Source organism: Nestor notabilis, unplaced genomic scaffold (assembly GCF_000696875.1).
Source record: "Nestor notabilis isolate BGI_N333 unplaced genomic scaffold, ASM69687v1 scaffold10935, whole genome shotgun sequence".
In the NCBI taxonomy this organism is placed as follows: Eukaryota; Metazoa; Chordata; class Aves; order Psittaciformes; family Psittacidae; genus Nestor; species Nestor notabilis.
In genome coordinates this window covers 10,765-28,442 of record NW_009929790.1, presented here as the reverse complement: position 1 = coordinate 28,442, position 17,678 = coordinate 10,765, and the positions used below count along the sequence as shown (strand labels likewise).

Sequence of the window (17,678 nt, the reverse complement as noted above, 5' to 3'; positions counted from 1 at the left end):
TCCCTAATCTGGAGGTGGAGAGAAATGGTTCCTGTGCTGATTTGGTGGTCATGTTTCTCAGCCACACTATTACAGATCTATTAGGAAAATGGTCATAATAAAGAAGACAAAAGTAAAAAGAACAGACTACTAGTTGGAATAATTTATTTCATTTCACCAAACATCTAAAATTCTGATAACTGTCTTTCACAACTGGAGCTATAGATGTCTCATAGTGAGTGAATAAAATGCAACTTTTGCAGTATTATTTCCTGTGTTCTGCATTTTTGCCCCATTTATGCATCTGAAAAAACACACTTCAGGTTTTGCTGTACCTATCTGGTTTTGTGTGTGTGGTTTGTTTCTTTTTTTCTTTTTCCAAAATGGGTTGGAATATTTGCAAGACTAAAATTTAAATAAATAGGTTTCTTAGGTAAATCAAAGGTCATGTATTTCTCTCACCTTGAGGCACATGAACTGGTCTTTGTTTTTTCCCTCTCAGCAGGTCATTTCAGTTGCAAAAGTAGAAAAATGTAATTTTATTTCTTAATGGTATTTTCTCTCTTCAAATTCATTTTAATGAAGTTATTTCAGGGAAATTTGTGAAAGATGTGTGACACTGTAGTGTCAAAATTTGTAGTTATTAGTGATAAGCAATGTATTATTGCTATTAATGTCAACCTTTGTATGAATGAGATTTACAGACATTTTAAAACAGTCTGTTTTCTTCTGTTATTAAATTTTAGAGACCGAAGAAACCACCACCTCCATCAGCTCCTATCATCAAACAAGGATCAGGTAAGGTGCAGTTGATGTTGTACAGCACACATCAGTGAGCACATCTCAATCTAAATTAAGAGTATTCAAATTTATATAGAATTCATCTGTATCAAAATTGGTAAGCAGGAGGTGTCTACAAAAGAACTAATAAATAAGACTCAAATTGCAAAAAGATGATAACCCTGAAAGGCTGGCGCACTTTTTAAATGTATTGCAGGCAACCATCTGCACCTTTTTTAAATACTGTATTTTACCCCTTAAACACATTAAGTCAGAGCGAGCGTTGATACTTCAGTTTTTACAAGTTCTCCAGCTCTGTTCCTTGACTGAAAGTGATTGTGTGCATGTCTTTGCAGTGTAGACCCAGTATACTGGAGTCTGAGAATACCTGCAAGAGGAAACTGCATTCTGCATCTACATCTACATCTACTTTACATCTGCAGATCTGGTTTATTCTAGAGATAAAGAGCTTTTTTGCACGTCCATAAGATAGTTTCAGAGAACTTGGCTGTAATACAATGGCCTCATCTGAGTTGCAGTTGAAGAGCTGCAGATCTGCATGAATGCCAGAGCTAGCTGTCTTGTCTGTCTGTCTCCAGGTTCTGTGACATATTTAGATTCTTAATTTTCAATATTTCATAGCCATAAGTATAAAACTAAATGGAGTTACCCTGAATCTGGTCATGTAGTTAATGGTTTTGCAAATGTATTAAGGGACTGATGATTTTGCAAACAGATGAGTACTAGCAAAACTGGCTTTGGAATATGTTAGACTAAACTGTGTATGAATACTAAGAGCTGAAACCACTTTTACTGGTAGTTTTAAAATGACCTCTTAATACAAATTTTCGAAAGTGCCTGCATGATTTATTTTTTCCATGAAACTTAAAAACAGTTAAAGTATCTACACACTTGGCAGTTCTGACCTCAGAAACCAAATTCCAGTTCCATTCAGCAAAAGGCAAGGGATGCTGTCAGGGTTTTCATTTGTATTGCAGCTGTGGTGGAAACATAACTACGGCTGGAATTCTTCAATCTCCTAACTCCAATCTATTTGTTAAAATTCTGCAGCAGCAATACCACTTCCTCCAGTGCTGGCACACGTTAAAAAAGTGAAACGAACACGTTCAATCTAGCTAGATCATTTTACTTGTCACCATGGTCTGTTCCAGCTTTCAGTGCTTTAAAATGTAAATTTCCCACTCCTGCAGTCTTGATCTATTAATAGAAGGAAAAGTTACACCCATTTACAATTTACTGTGAATCAATAAGCTATAATTTAACTAGTTTTAATTTGTCAAGCAGTTTTTGACTACAGAATCATGACTATAAATATTTGGTTTACTTATTGACACCCATGGTTTATTCTTCACTCTGTCCTGAGACTCATAAAAACATAAATTTGATTTTAAGATCAGTAAGAGTGTCCAGAGAGAGCAGTATAACTTTGCCATCTAGTGGTGTCTGCTTATTAAATATGTCATAGTCACAACTTTGGAAAAGCTCTGTAAAACATTATATTTCTTTCAATTTATAGGCCTATAATTAGAGAATACTGCTTTTAATAGTTTTGTACCTGTTAGCATGCAATGCATTAGCTCTGCCACCATAGGACAAAAATATGCATGTTTTCAGAAAGAAAAATGGATGTATAAAGGATGCAGACAATTCAATTAAGGCCATCTAAGTCTATGGCAAAGCCAAGGCTATTGCTGTTCTTTGTTTTCATACTTAGTCTTCAACAAGTCTTGGCTGATTGTCATAGAATCATAGAATGGTTTGGGTTGGAAAGGACCTTAAGATCATCTAGTTTCAACCTCCGTGCCATGGGCAGGGATGCCTCACAGTAGACCATGTCACCCAAGGCTCTGTCCAACTGGGCCTTGGACACTGCCAGGGATGGAGCATTCACAAACTTCCTTGGGCAGCCTGTTCCAGTGCCTCACCACCCTCACTGTAAAGAACTTCTTCCTTATATCTAACCTGAACTTCCCCTGTTGCAGTTTAAACCCTTGGTTTTTACAAGGGTGTCGTTGTTATGCACAAGAGTTTCTTCTGATATGTATGTAGAGGTGAAAATTATCTTATGTTTATTATGGATTATTATTACCATCCTGACATCGTCTACCTTGTCAAATTATCACTTTACTGAGATAATACTGTATTTTACCACATCCCCCCATCAGGCCTTACTGTTGATGATAGGTAACAACATCCAGTAATGTTTCTGTGTATTTAACCAATCATAGTGTGATGAATAAATTGAGAACGGGCAATTGAAGCCTAAATAATTAAATATCAGTATCTTCTGATGCAGAGTATAAAATCAGAGCAGAGAATTAGAGCTGGTCTTTGTAGTATAAGCAGCATACATATGAAGGAGGTGTCTAGTTTGTATTATAGTATAGCTGGAAGTTTGGCTGTATTTCCAGATCTGCCCAGCAGTAGACTTCCAGGGCCACCTGTGCTGGGTTACTATATGAAGTAATGCGAAAACTGGAGAGCCACAGTTAGGCGCACGAGTCCCTTTGAAGAGCATTAGGCATTTCACTGAGTATCTGGGATAAGCAATACACCTGCATCTAGTCTGGAGGGTGGGAATGCTCTTCTGAGTCTCTTTGGGAGCTTGTACAGAGTTCACCAGAGCTTCCTTGCAGGTGGCTTTCTTATGGCAGCTAAGGCAGGATCATGGTGCCTGCGTAGGTGCCGATTAATCTGGGGCTGACAACCCAAGCAGGGAGTAGACCTGGGCCTGGGAGCTCCTCGGTGTTTGTAGGCTTACTGGTTTAGACATGTCCTGAAAATATCCCTCTGTGTGTTAATGATGACTGTCAATCTTACTGTAATTAGGTATATGGGCTTGTGTCTCTTTTTCTTGAACATGCTAGTATGTGCACGACTATCAATATGTTGACTTGTGCTTTGCATAACTTGTGTTTAGAAAAGCTTTAATTTGTTTCTAGCAACACTTCAGGAGTGAAGTATTTTTATAGAACAATTTAGGCTGGAAAAGACCCTTAAGATCATAGAATCCAACCATAAAATGGGAATTCAGTATTATTTATTGCCATGATAAGTGATACAAATGCTGCCTGTCCAACAGCACAGTTATGTAAAGAAACAATGGCCAATGATAAGTACTGATTTCTAGGAACCAGCTGCAGAAGAGAGTTGTGACAGCACATTCAAAAAATGTAAATGTATTGGGGAAGTGCATATAATAGAATAGATTGAAGCATAAAATTGTCTGTGTTCCCTGCCCTGCCTCCTCACTTTTCTTGGATGTCATCTATTGTAATTTTTATTGGAATACTAATAATAATAATACAGTCTTAGCTAAAGCAATTTTCAACACTAGGAAGTTGAAATGGTGTTAGCACCTAGTAGTTAGCCAATGCAGTGAAGCCAATATCTGGTAAAGCATTTCTTGTAATATAAGGACTGGAAGATTGTTTCTTGCATGAGCCAGGAAATTTTTGCAAAATCTTCCCATTGTTGGGAAGTTTTGTCACAGGAACTTGTGTCACAAGTTCCTGTATTCCTACTAGCAACAGAAGTCAGTGTGTCAGGGTCTCTAGTACAGAGACAGAAGGCAACAGAGGCTTACACCTCCAGGCTATAAGCTGTCAATTAAAACAGTCATGCAGAATAGTGTCAGTACTACTGTTCTCATCCTTCTAATACGTGGAAGTGAACAGCTAGTACTAGAGTTGAAAAAGAGGAGGGTACTCAATGTAAAATAAGCCCTGTATTTGTCTGTATTATGTATTCTTTTGGCAGAAATGCCCAATTAATTGATTTATTCCTTAATCATTCTCCACCCTGTTGAACTGTTCTTCAGTTAAGTATGTCTGCGGCGGTAAAGGATCTTTCCACACTCTAAAAATCTGTAGTTATTGAATTATTTTTTTCTCAGGGAATGCTCAGAAAGCGCCTATTCTTTTGAGGTGCACACTTTGGAAACTCTGAACCTGATCTGTGAGAACATAAACATGTAATTGCTTTTTTGTCATATTGGTGTAAACAAATACTTGAATCTAGATTTACATTCAGTTTTAGCAAGACATTTTCAAATTGGAGCATGGAAAAAGCCTAAGAAATTGCAGAATTAAATTGTATGTGGCCTTATATGCTGGTTTGTTGACTTGTTCAGAATTCCAAATTTTCCTTTCTTTGACAGGTACTACAGATCGAAAGCATGAAATCAGAAAGGTGCCTCCTGAAAGGCCAGAATGTCTTCCTAATCGAACAGAAGAAAGAGGTATGAAATGTGCTTTCCTGCCTGCTCTCTGTAGAGAGACAGGGCAATGGAACTGATGCACATCCTGATTTCCCAGTTTCTGTTTTCATTAAATGCATTTTTTGGATGTTTATTTCCCACTCTGATAGATCTGTGATGGTACACATTTTAGAAAGGATCTCATTATTGCTTTAGAACTAAATTCAGGGTATTCAGTTGTACCAGTCCAGAGCTGGTAAGTGCTTGCAGCCTCAACTGAAGTCCAGGGGAGATATGCTCTCAATACATAAAATGCTGTCTAAAGCTCTGTGCTCGGTAAAACATGGGTCCTTGATCAAGTAAAATACCCCAGATTAGTATCTACTTTTTTCTTAGCGTCTATATGCTTTGGTTCTCTAGTTAAAAGCAGGGTTGGTGGTTTTCCTGCATCACAGAGGGGTTTTGTGAAGATCTAGTCATCGATGCTTATGAATCACCCCCTTATCATAGTCACAAAAGTCATAGGCAAGCCTGTGAAGAAATGAAAAAATTCTGTCTTCAAAGCCAGGTTTGAACATTGCAAGAAATGGGGCACAGCACCACACAGAGCAGTGACAAGCAAATTAAACCTTTAATGGTTTCATTGTATTCATTGTGCATTATGAATACTTTGGGGATAATAGTTACACTGATTCTCTAATGGTGTCAAGTTTCATATGTGTAAGCAGATTCTTAGATTATACAGACAGTTTGTTTATGGGGTTTCTTAACCTTTAAGTATTCAAACTTGAAGTCTTTTAAAAGGCACATGTATGCTCATGACTAAATACATAATACACGGTTACAATTCAGGGCCAGAACATTCAGACTTTGCCCCTTTTCTGGATATATGTCTTAGTATCTGACAGACGTTTTAGCAGTTTCGTCTACATATGTTTATTTTTGGTTATGTGTGCTACTTCTTGTGGTTATCTTAGCAATAAAACACTTCGCTTTCCAGTTTGGATTTAAGAAAGCAGCTGTCAAAATGGTGGACGAAGTATAAACATGATACTATCCCAGGGTATAATATATGTAGCTTTTCTAAATGTTGAAAAGAGGCTGTAGGAGTCATGCCTACATTTCTGGAGTACCAGGGAGTGGCAGGAATTGCTTGGTGTGGTGTGGCAGCAAGGGTGGCACAGGAATGTTCTTTACACTGTGTGTTGGTACACTGCCTAGCCCGTCCCTCATACATAGTTCAGATTCTTGGGCACTGGTGCAGTAGAAATCGCCATAGGTGCAAGTGTGTAAAAATTACACAATACACTGCAAAAGCTTCAATGTTACAGAGGACCCAACAAGTTGCATCAACTGAAAATGTGCTGAAAAAAGGGTATATGCCTGTGGACAGTCACTTACTGGACTATTCCAAATCTCATGTGGACTGTGTTTCTGGTAATTTATTCCATGATCTTCTCAGACTGAAACCTAGAACCCATTAAGCAATACCCTGTAACACTCCCAAGACCTCTTACATACAGACCATCTTACATACAGAGGTGTAATATTCACGACGTATTGTAGATAGTGTTATCAAGGGAAGTGGGTGTTAACATAATAGGATACAGAGAACAAAACTTTGGTCTCTTTGAGAGTTTTGTCCTTACTTTAAGAAGAATCAGGTTTCCTATGGTATGGCAAATGTGTTTACATGTTTCTTTTGTACTATGAATTTAGAGCATATTATTTACAGGAGTTATTCATATGTATTGTACTTTGCATGCTCACAGGCATTGTGTGTTTGGCAGTGGGTATTAGTATTGTGGCACTGCCCAACTATGCATAATCAGTTCTGCAAATGATCCAGTTTTTCACTGGCAGGCTGGAAACTTCAGCATGTAAGTCTGTGCTTGAAAACCTAAATAAAAGGTCTGATTTTCCTGAGGGGTTTACATCCTGCCAAACGTTGCTATATTTTAATTCTTGTATTTTCATTTAACTGTAGTTCACTTGAAACACACTTTTATTTTCCCCCCAGAAATGGTATTTCTCTGTTTGTTCAAGAGATGTTAAGAATATCCAGCATAATTATTTTTGTGACCTTCTAACTTAATATTGTTAGATTAGGGATATTGTTCCATATGCTATGTAATTTTTTGCCATTCTTAGTTTTTACATTTGGAAATCAGCATTCCTATTCGGAGACTGCACATACATTTTGGCCAAGAGGAATTACAGACAACAGTCAGGCAGGGCAAACAACTGATTTGTGGTAAACATTTTGTGTCAAACAAGGAATTATTTAGGACAGATATGGAAAGGAGATAAACTTTTTCTTTGTGTACAGTGTATGTACAGTTGAAGATTTCTTGTTTAAAAGACTTACAAGTGCAAATAAATTCCACTTAATAATATCTGTGTTCTTTTTTCCTGGAAATAATTGATTTAAAGAAAGATCAGAGAGAGAGCAAAACCAGTTCGACTTGCAGAAGCCTTCAGTTCCTGCTATACCTCCGAAGAAACCTCGGCCACCCAAAGCAAACTCTGTGAACAGACCTGGTACCTTACCTCCGAGACGACCAGAAAGACCAGCTGTGCCTGTGACTCATACAAGGTACTGTTCTTCCTCTGTCCGCTGCTTTTGGGTTTAGTGGAAAACCACACATTTAAAGAATTTAGATTTTACAGTTCATGTCACAGTTTATTTTATGATAATCTGTAATTTAAAGAAAAAAGAATAAGCCATCTAGTCATCTGGCTGATTCATAACTATCTTCTCAAGACAAATAGTCTTAGACTTTTCATTGCTAATTCATTTCTATTGAAGAATACACTGTTACTGCAACATCATAGTTTCCACTGCAGAATATGTGGGAAATACCTGCATCAGTATGTTAAACTGATGTTGACTTACTTACTTTACCTCAAATTATTCCAGCTTGGCCTTGGCACTAAGTCAGTGCAAAAGCTTGAATTGTACTGAGGAACAGCATTAGACAATGCATATTTCAAATATTGTCAGTTTGGTTTCAGTCTGTTTACTGTCATCATTTTGATCAATTTTTAGGAAAATATATTTGTCTTCATACAATGTTCCTTAAAATGGTGCCACTGCAGAATGCTGCTGTCAAATATTCATATTCTAATGTTGGTTGTTATTCTATAGTTACGTGATGCTCTTTATCAAAGGCGGTTACAGCCTTTGAGGAGTGCTGAGAAATTGGACTTGCCAGCACAACTTCATTTAATCCCTGCAGAGCTTGGAGAAGCAGAGGTTGCAGAAACTAAAGGCCTTGACTGTAGTCCTGATGAAGTCTAGATGGCTACATTAGTCATCAACATCTGGGTTGTGCACGCTAGACTTCCTTTATGCATAGTAGATAGAAATAGGTGAAAGCCAGAAAAAGCAGTTGCCTAAAATGGGAAAGCTGCACATCTTGCAGAAATACCAGAATACAGGCATAGAAATAATTGTACTATTTTATTGTTTGAAAAAATAACTGCCATTGAACTGCTGGAGCTCAAGTATGCTGATAGTGAATTAAATACCAATATGGAGTATAGGATAGAGTGGAATAAAATCCTAGCCATTGATTCCCGTCATTCCTCCACATGTAGTTAATTAAACAAATGCTCTCAGAGTGGAATCTGAGACGTATAAAATTTAAAAATTGGTGACTGTCTGATGCTGCCAGTTTCATCTTACTGAAGTGCTTTGAATGTGCATCTCTGAGAGAACTTACCCTTCTATCTAGGTGCTACTGCCACAATTTCTTTTGGACTTTTTGGCTTTAAACTAGTTATTCCAAAATATAGTCCACACCTGCTGGTCACATGGGCATGCTTGGAAAACCAAGTATTTGCTGTGACCTTTAGATATAGCTAAGTAATGTCTTCTTGGCAAGACCAATACGTATCCTAGTGTTCAGTTCACTGGCTGGGTGTACAACAGGGTAAGTATTCTTTTGTCCTATCCTTTGCCTGGAATATTTTAAACAAATTGTAAATATTGTAAACATTTACAGCTGTGAAGGGGTGGTTTATTGCTCTTCTGATTTCCTTTTTTCTAAGTACAAAGTTAACAAAGTGAAAAAGCAGATCTAAACAGTAACCCTCTTGTGTTCTTTAACTGTCCAAACTCCTCTGTGTCTAGCACAGAAAAAAAAATAAAAAGTTTTGTTCCTTTTATCTAATACTGTTGTATTTGAAAGAATTTTATTTGTAACAGTAGTTACATCAAAACTTAGACTGGAAGGTGATTTTTAGGGTGGTGATGATGCATGCTGATGATCTCAGTGCTAGTAGTTTCCCTATTAATTTCTTCACCAGCTAATTCAAATTAATGGTTTACTTCATATAGCTGCTCTTTTGCCTGGTAAGTTCTAACTTGTAAGGGTGTCTTGTAGGAAGAGAGCAGGAAGTTCACATAATGAAATAATCCATGGAATAGACTTCGAATTACTTGACTAATTAAGAAATGTGAAACTTCAAATGGAAGCAGTCACTTCAATAAATGAGTTTTAGTTTTAAATCAGTTCAGTTTTATAAGATAGCAAAGATTTTTAAGACCTGCTGGTATCCATTTCCAGAATATGAAAAACCTAAGGCAATTACAATAAAAATTGAAACAGCAGAATTTTTGCTCACCTTTCATGGTTTAAGCCCAGCTGGCAGCTCAGTCCCATACAGCTGCTCACTCATTCCCCCACATTGGAATGGGGGTGAGAATCAGAAGGGCAAAAGTGAGAAAAATCATGGGTTGAGATAAAGACAGTTAAACAGGTAAAGCAAAAGCTGTGCATGCAAGCAAAGCAAAACAGAATTCTTTCAGCATGTCTCATCAGCAGGCAAGTGTTCAGCCATCCCCAGGAAAGCAGGGCTTCATCACAGTAACAGTGACTTGGGAAGACAAATGCCATAACTTTGAATGTCCCCCTTGTCCTCCTCCTTCCCCCAGCTTTTATTGCTGAGCACAGTGTCATATGGTATGGGATATCCCTTCAGTCAGCTGGGGTCAGCTGTCCTGGCTGTGTCCCCTCCAGTTTCTTGTGCACCTTATCACTGGCAGGGCAGTGTGAGAAACAGAGAATGCCTTGACACTGTGTAAGCCAAGTTCAGCAATAACGAAAACACCTCCCCATGTTATCAACACTTACTTCATCTCAAATCCAAAACAGCATTGTGCAGGTAGCTATAAAGAAAATTAACTTTATCTCAGCCAAAACCAGTACATTATCCTAGGGGGAAAAATTGCTGTATTTATAAAGTGAGTTCCAAGAGATTTGTATGGCAGCTGCTGAGTAGAACAGGGTTTGTATTTTTTTCCGTTCTGAGTAAGTGGCTTGCATCTTACGTATCTCACTGATTTTTTGTGGTGATGATCGTTATTCCATTTAAATAGAATCATTCTTCCTTGGAGACAGGTTAGGACTTCAAGAGCAAAAGGAAAGACAAAATCCATGTGGGACAGAGAACACCTGTCCATTTCCTCCAAAGGCTTCATAGCTTATTTAACCTGTGATTATACAATTTACAGATGAGTCAATTCTTTGGAGTAGGCAAGCCATAAACACATACAGAAAGTACATTTTTACAATCAGTCTAAACCAGTCTGCCTCCATGCTGCTGCTAACTGGGGCAGGTTCCCTCTCCTGGCAGCCTGTTCCCATAGCCTCCCCTATGTCAGCACCAGCATTTGTGCAGCCGTTCAGCCATATGGGTCAGAGAGTTGCTCCAGATGGCAATTAATCAATTTGCAGTGGTATTCTATTAGTGTGAGGTTTCTTTCAAGCTGATCATCTGTCTGATCAAGCTGACAGCCTATCTGCATAGGCATCAGTGGAGGAAGGGAGACACTGTGACCAAGAAGGGCTGGCTCCACTACTTCCACAACAGTATGGATGTAGATTGGCATAGTAAGTCTTTTGATTCTTCTGAGAACAGAGATGGGGGGAGTTTAAGGGGTTGTTGTCGCATCTTGGTATCTTTTGTAGTCAAATGGTAAATGTTGTGACTTTCAGCCCCCGATCACACTGTCCTAAGACTGTCCTCCAAAACCATACTCGCACATTTCCTAGAGCACTTCGAAATCACATGGTGCTCTCAGTTTGCTGGGAAATGCATGTGTGCAAAACAAAGTATGTAGTCAAATGTTCATTGCCCTGTCAGCCAAGAAGCTATGTTGCTTCTTATAGATTTACAAATACATTAAGCAATTTTAAAAAATAAATTAAAGGCCAAAAAATAAGAAAGCTAATTGATCAGGTGGAGCACTTGGAGAATACCCTTGCTATCATCTCACTAATTAATAATTTTTTCTAGGAATGTGTTATATTTCTACTGTTTCCTTCCCGGTGCAGACTGCCTGCCATATTGACAGCTGTGTAGCACAATTAATTTTTTTCAGGTCATAAACTGTTTGCCTATCATTTTTAATTCATAGAACACTTACTGCCCTAGCACAGTGTTGAACAGCATATATGTTCACTTAATCTGTGACTTCCTCCATTTTTTAATACAAATTTTCAGACTTCCTGCATTCTGAAATAGGGTTTCCAGCTACTTTGTGCTTTGCTCATAAATGGCTGCCATGAGCTGAGGTTCAGGCCATCTGTCATCAGCTTATGGCATCAAAAGCAAAGACAAATGAAAAAAATCAACAAGATTCAGGAACTCGCTATGTATTTTACTTTGATGGCTAATTGTTGCTCTTCATAGAAATGCACCTCTGCCTGTGTTGTTTCAGGGACAGATCTATATTTTTGCCCATAATTTAGGTACCTTACATACATCATAATTGTTACAGTGCTATGCTGGGAATAGTCATTGTGGAAAAACTATGCTATGTGTTAGGTGACCTGATAATGACAGTAAGTACAATTTATTGCATTAATTGGACACTTGTTATCACAGTAAATGTGACAGGGTTTTGTCTGCGTGACTTGTGCAATGCCAAGCTACTCACCTACCACTTGCCCTTTTTAAATTAAATGTTTCAGTAGTTACATTATTTTAGTAAACTTAAATAGTTGTGGGATAGAAAGTTCTATGAAGAAAGAATAATCACATTGCATGTGTTTGATCTCCTCTTTGATTTAAAAATAGTTCCTCTGTATAAAGCATCACAAATCATGACACTTGCCCATTCCAAAGACATTTCAGACAGAGCAGATGATCTTGGTTCTTTAGACCTGTGGAAAAATATTAACAGTCTAATCTCATAAGCAACATGCAAAAATGTGCTAGTGTAGCTGCATTTAAGAGTAAATACCAGGAACCACTGAAATGCACAATGCTAGCTTGAGATTCTCTCCCTTTCTGCAGTATTCTAGATAGTCCATTGCTATAGTTTATGCAAGCCTATTAATTAGAAAAAAAATTAAATAACATATTGAAGAATGTCCCTTTGCCCTTAGATTTCCTTCACGTTGAGATGCTGTAAACATCTGAAGAATTATTCAGGACACTACGGTGTCTAAAATAGGCTATTTTGACAGGTGTTAAGGAGAAATGAGATAAGGTTAATCTATACAGCAAGTCTACTTACTGGAGATTGCTCTGTCTGACACGTTGCTGTTACTCTGGTGCTACAAAGGAAGAATATTTCACTCTCCCATTAGTAATTACAAGTTAGCTATTAAGTTGCTGTAACCCACATGAAAACTCCAGTAAAATATCTGCTCTTCTTGATTCAAATGCAGGAGTGATAGTCCAAAAGTGGAATTAGTGGGCAGTACAGTATCCAGCACTCTAGAGAAAGACTCCTCTGAAAGAAGCAATGACATCGGTAAGTTATAGTGCTTTTTAAAGTTTACCAAAGAAGCTTATGATGTACATTTCTGCTTTTTAGCGACTTTGTTATGATTTGAAAGGTAGATTGAGGGTTTGTGAATGCATTTCTATCATGTTTTGATTGCAGGATTAAAGGGTCATTTCTGCTTTACTTAAAAAGCTTTATCAGGGCTTTCTGTTAAAAAAAATAAAAAGGAAATATGGAATGGTGAGCTATTTTGAATAGGAGGGCTTTTGTTATTTCTGTTTAAAAGTCTAAAGTAAGTGAAAAGACCAACAATAATAAGTCATACTTGTTTAACAGATGTAATATTAGTGCTGCCCTACTTTTAATGCTACAAAAGATTGTGGGTTTGGTGCAGTTAGTAATCTTTACCCTCTCCAATACACAGGAACAGAGACCCAGTTCAGGCCAATTTGAATAAATTTTACTGCAAACGCCAATTAAAAACACTCTAAATTTCTCTCAAAAATAATAATCTGTGTTCCTGCAACACAAACAGTTTAATCGGTAAATCACCTGGACAGGAGTAACAAGAGGTTACTTCTCTGTCTTCTCTCATCCTCCTTCCTTCTCAAGTTGGCAGTGCAGGAGAGATGATTGCTGGGGTGGGTGCCACAGTAAATGGCACTTGGAAAGCAAGGTGCTCTGACTCTTGTCCCAGGGCTGTAAGCAAAAGCTGCGACAGCCATCTTCTACCTCTACTTAGAAATATACCGGCGGCAGCTGCTGCCGTCATTCTCCTGCAGTCGCAGCTGTGCCATGAGAGACCTGTTTTTGTAAAAGGCAGAACGAGGGTACCCTAATGTGTAAGCATTGCTACCTTTCACTGGTACCTTTAAATGTTATTTCAGTGTGGCTGGTTTCTACCCAGACTGCTTTATTAGTAAAACTTTTCTGTAAAATAGTATACATTCAACAGCTAAACCTCCCTTCTCTTTGGACTTGAAAGCAGAGCTATAGTTATAGACGGAGTGTAATTGCAATGAAATCAGTTGTTGCATTGATTTCACATAGGTTTATGAGCTTTCCACCATCCATATGTCTGCTTTTTTTTTAACTTTCTGCTCTTGGTATGGTTTATGATAGTAACATTCTTCTGGAGAAGCAAGTAGTATGTTTTTCCCAGATTTCCATTTGGGATAAACACAGAAAACTAGAAGCTTGTGATAAATTGCATGAATGTTTTTATTGTAGACATTCATACAAAGGAATGGTGTGGAAATACAGTGAAATTCTACTATTGAGTGTTTGTTACCCATGTTTACAAATTTTCATTAAGCCTTTGCGTACTTGAAAGAGAAAGCTATGATTGCAAACAGCGTATAGTGGTGTGATGGAAGTAAACTTTTTTAATCCTTGTTTTAACTTCATAGAATCATTTCCTTGGGGTCCCTATCAGGATAAAGACTTGGTGTTTTGTGTTGTTGGGGATTTTTTGGGTTTTTGGTTTGCTTTTTTTTCCTGGGTTTTTCTAACAATTTATAAAAGGTTTGGTAGGAAATTTGATTTATAATAGGTTTCGTTAATTCCCAGAACTTACGGGGTGTGGGTTGTTCTGGATTTTTTTTTAAATGGAGAATAGGAGCCAACAAGAGTCCATAAACCAAACCACATACACACCATGTTGCAAAGGGTTTACCTGATGACCTCCTGTTACCACTAACAAGGGGAACCTATTGAGTCCAAGGCTGAAATAGTGTGAACACTTAAATAAGTATAACTTGATAGGGTCAAACCAGAATGGCATTTACAAGGGCAAATCATGTCATTCTAGCCTGTTAGACAACTCATTAAAAGAAAAAAAGAAACAAATTATGATTTTGGAATGGAAGTGGAACCAAAGATCATAAATGTTACAAATTTTCACGCAGCTTTTGATGGCTCATATAAAATATCGTTAAAGAAATAAACAGCCTTTTAAAAGAGGGTAGAGCAATAAATGAAAACTTAATAAGCCGAAACAATTCACAGTGGATTAATGTCTTTTACTATGAGAGACTGTATGGAGTTCAGAACAGTTTATGGGGCAGAGTAATTGGAAAGATTTATGATAAATGTGTTAGATTTATTATTTATTTACAAAGAGAACAACGGGTTGGAGAAATTGTGTGGCTAAATGAGTTATTAGTAAAAATGATGGATGAGTGAGTGGAGCTGTCCGGTGTATTCCAAAATACTGATGCATGGGGCAGTGTGAGTCCAGATAATACTTAACTATGATATGTGTTACTGGTGTTGCCCAGTGTCGTGTACTTTTGGTAGGACAGGCTTAGCTTCTCTGAGATTCATCCTTCTAGTCAAAAATGGATCTGATTAAATCTACCATTTGATGTCTTTTCAGTAACCAAATTTATACAAGGAATTAGAGTGGGCCTCTGTGACAGACAAGGTGGGGCTTAGCGGTAGCCTTTGAAGAAAGTGGAAGTTAAATAGCCTTTGCTATTTAACAACTCAGATGCACAACCATTCTTGTTACTGGGATTCTCTTTATTCCTCCATTAACTCCGATGCCATTCCTGGACACTTAGAGCTGTTAGGGGGGACAGAGGAAAAAGCAGCAGTCAGTTGCAAGTTGTCGCACCGTCTTCCATGCTTATGCCAATTACTGGTGGTGAATCATGTACTGAAAATGAATACTACAGCACTCTCCTGGCTTTTGTGCACTCGTCATGTTAAGCTGGATAATGGTTGTCACTTTCTTAGTTCCATAACTAGTCTAAAGCTTTTATTCTTTTGTTCAAAACAGAGCTGTACAAAAGCACTGCATAGATTTTTGGTTATAAAAGCAAACCATACAGTAGCTGGATGGAGAGCACTTTGCCATCCTGTGATACCATTTTTAAGGATTTCTAAGTTGGTTCTTTTTCTTTATCATGGTAAGACCAAAACCTTTATGATAAGGGAGGAAAAGGTACAGGGTCCTTTCATATGCCAGGTCCCAAAAAACAAACAAGTGATCAGCAACAACAAAATCAGTAATTCCATCAACGACTGAGAAGCAATATGCAGAGGGGAATTGGGGAATCCAGGTTCAAAACTTGTGTTCTGTCTAGGTCCTCAATTCTAGATCAGTGTTTTAAACATTGCTTGTTTAAAAAATCGCATTTTTCTAATTGTTTTCTAAGTAATATTACAGCAGTAGATTGGTGTTGTCTAACCAGAAGACCCAACACCTTTAAAAACACCATTAAAAACGTCCTCACCCAACTTTAGCAATCAGTCAGGAAAGTCACAAATGCTGAGGTGATGTGTAATACTGTACATAACATTCTGTTGGTTGCATATATAAAAAGTTATTTTTATGTAGATGTTAGCACATGGCTTGATTTCACTAGCATGTTCTGTGGAGTTGTGACTTGACATTTAAATTTCTTGATGATAATACAGAACTGATTACAATTTTGCAATCTGTTCTGACAAGAGCAATTCCTGTTCAGCAACATCTCTGCTGATTATAGATATAATGGCAGCTATTACCAGTGTTGCTCATGCTTTTGCTTCTTTCCACAATCCTTACAAAAAACATTGGAAAACTAGCCTTCAGAATATATTATTTAAGAGGAACCATTCCCCATCCCTCCTCACTTCCTCTGTTTTCTTTTTCCCTGTTTTAAGTGATGCCTTTACTTTCCTTTTCACACATCTTTCATCCAACTTTTCCTATTTACATCTTTTTGCCATGGGTAACTCTTCTTCATTTCGTGAGGGTAAGGCACTTTTTTTCTCCATTTCCTTTCTGTCTTGTCTTTGCTTTAGTTGACAGTACATAGCAAGCATATATAAAAAGAAGTATTTTGTAGAACACCTATTATATACATGGCTATTATAGCTTTTCTTTTAATTGAAAGTTGAAACTGAGTGTACTGTGACAGAAAATCTTGCACCATAGCATTGAAATGACAAATCATTATAATTTATTGTTGTACCATAAGAAATTTTAGTGACGGACGTGACATGCACACACTGTTTGTCAATGCTGTGGTTTCATTAACCTGTTCTTACAGACAGATGGTGTGATTGCAAAGTTTAATGCATATATTTCATTGTGATGTCCTTACATGTTACAAAACAAAAGAATATTCAGCAACATGCTAGGATGGTTCTCTAGTCTGAAAGAGATAAACCGAAACAAAACATACAAATCTGAAGAGTACTCACTGGCTTTCAGTGGAAAGTGCATGGTTGTGTCGCCCAAGACTTTATTTCCACTATTGCTATGGTTAAATCCCAGTAGTTACATCTGTTGTAAAATCTCATGTACCAATGACTGCTCTGGATTGACAGGGGCTTTCTGAGCTTAGTTTAAAAGACTTCTAAAGCAACATAAGCTACACTGAAGCCCTATTCTACCAACAGAAGAGTACTCCTTATGTAGGATTACATTGATTTCAACAGCTTAAATTCATGCCTTATTGTGTAACTTGACTTTTTTTTTAAATTTCATGAAGAATTGCCATATCTGAGGGCCAGAGTAATGACAGAAACATCCAGCACATATAATAGCTTACTAGATCAGAAACTAATGCTTCCAGAAGATTACTGAATTATGCCAATTAATTATTGGTATTGAGTTATTTCTGCAAGTCAGGATTTTAGCTCTATATATATACACACACTTTGGAATCCAGTCCTGAAACAAGTCTCGTCTATCTGAAATAGGCTTGCTTTGAAATCATCTAGCACTTAAAATCATATGGATTTAGGCTGAGTGATTTAAAGAATAAGCCACAAAGAAATAGAAATAGAAAATCTACTGTGGTAGCAGTTTCAGTGCTTTGCAAAAAGACTGAGCTGCACAGGCGCTTCCCACACAGAGCCAAGCAGACACATCTTTCCAATATTTTTCCTGGCTCTTTACACATTTTGCATAGTATTTATGAAAGCAGTTAATAATCTTTATCAGTGCTAACATAAGGCACATAT

General features: G+C 37.5%; 1 protein-coding gene across 1 annotated transcript in view; it reads left to right on the top strand.

The window, feature by feature from the left end:
• SH3KBP1 (SH3-domain kinase binding protein 1) overlaps positions 1–17,678 on the top strand; it is a gene marked incomplete at its 5' end in the record, with an annotated part of 100,329 nt that overhangs the window by 74,190 nt on the left and 8,461 nt on the right. Inside the window, 4 exons of the mRNA XM_010015153.1 lie at positions 726–777; positions 4,940–5,020; positions 7,412–7,574; positions 12,661–12,746. Coding sequence (XP_010013455.1) covers positions 726–777; positions 4,940–5,020; positions 7,412–7,574; positions 12,661–12,746 — 382 coding nt within the window. The remainder of the gene's footprint in view (positions 1–725; positions 778–4,939; positions 5,021–7,411; positions 7,575–12,660; positions 12,747–17,678) is intronic.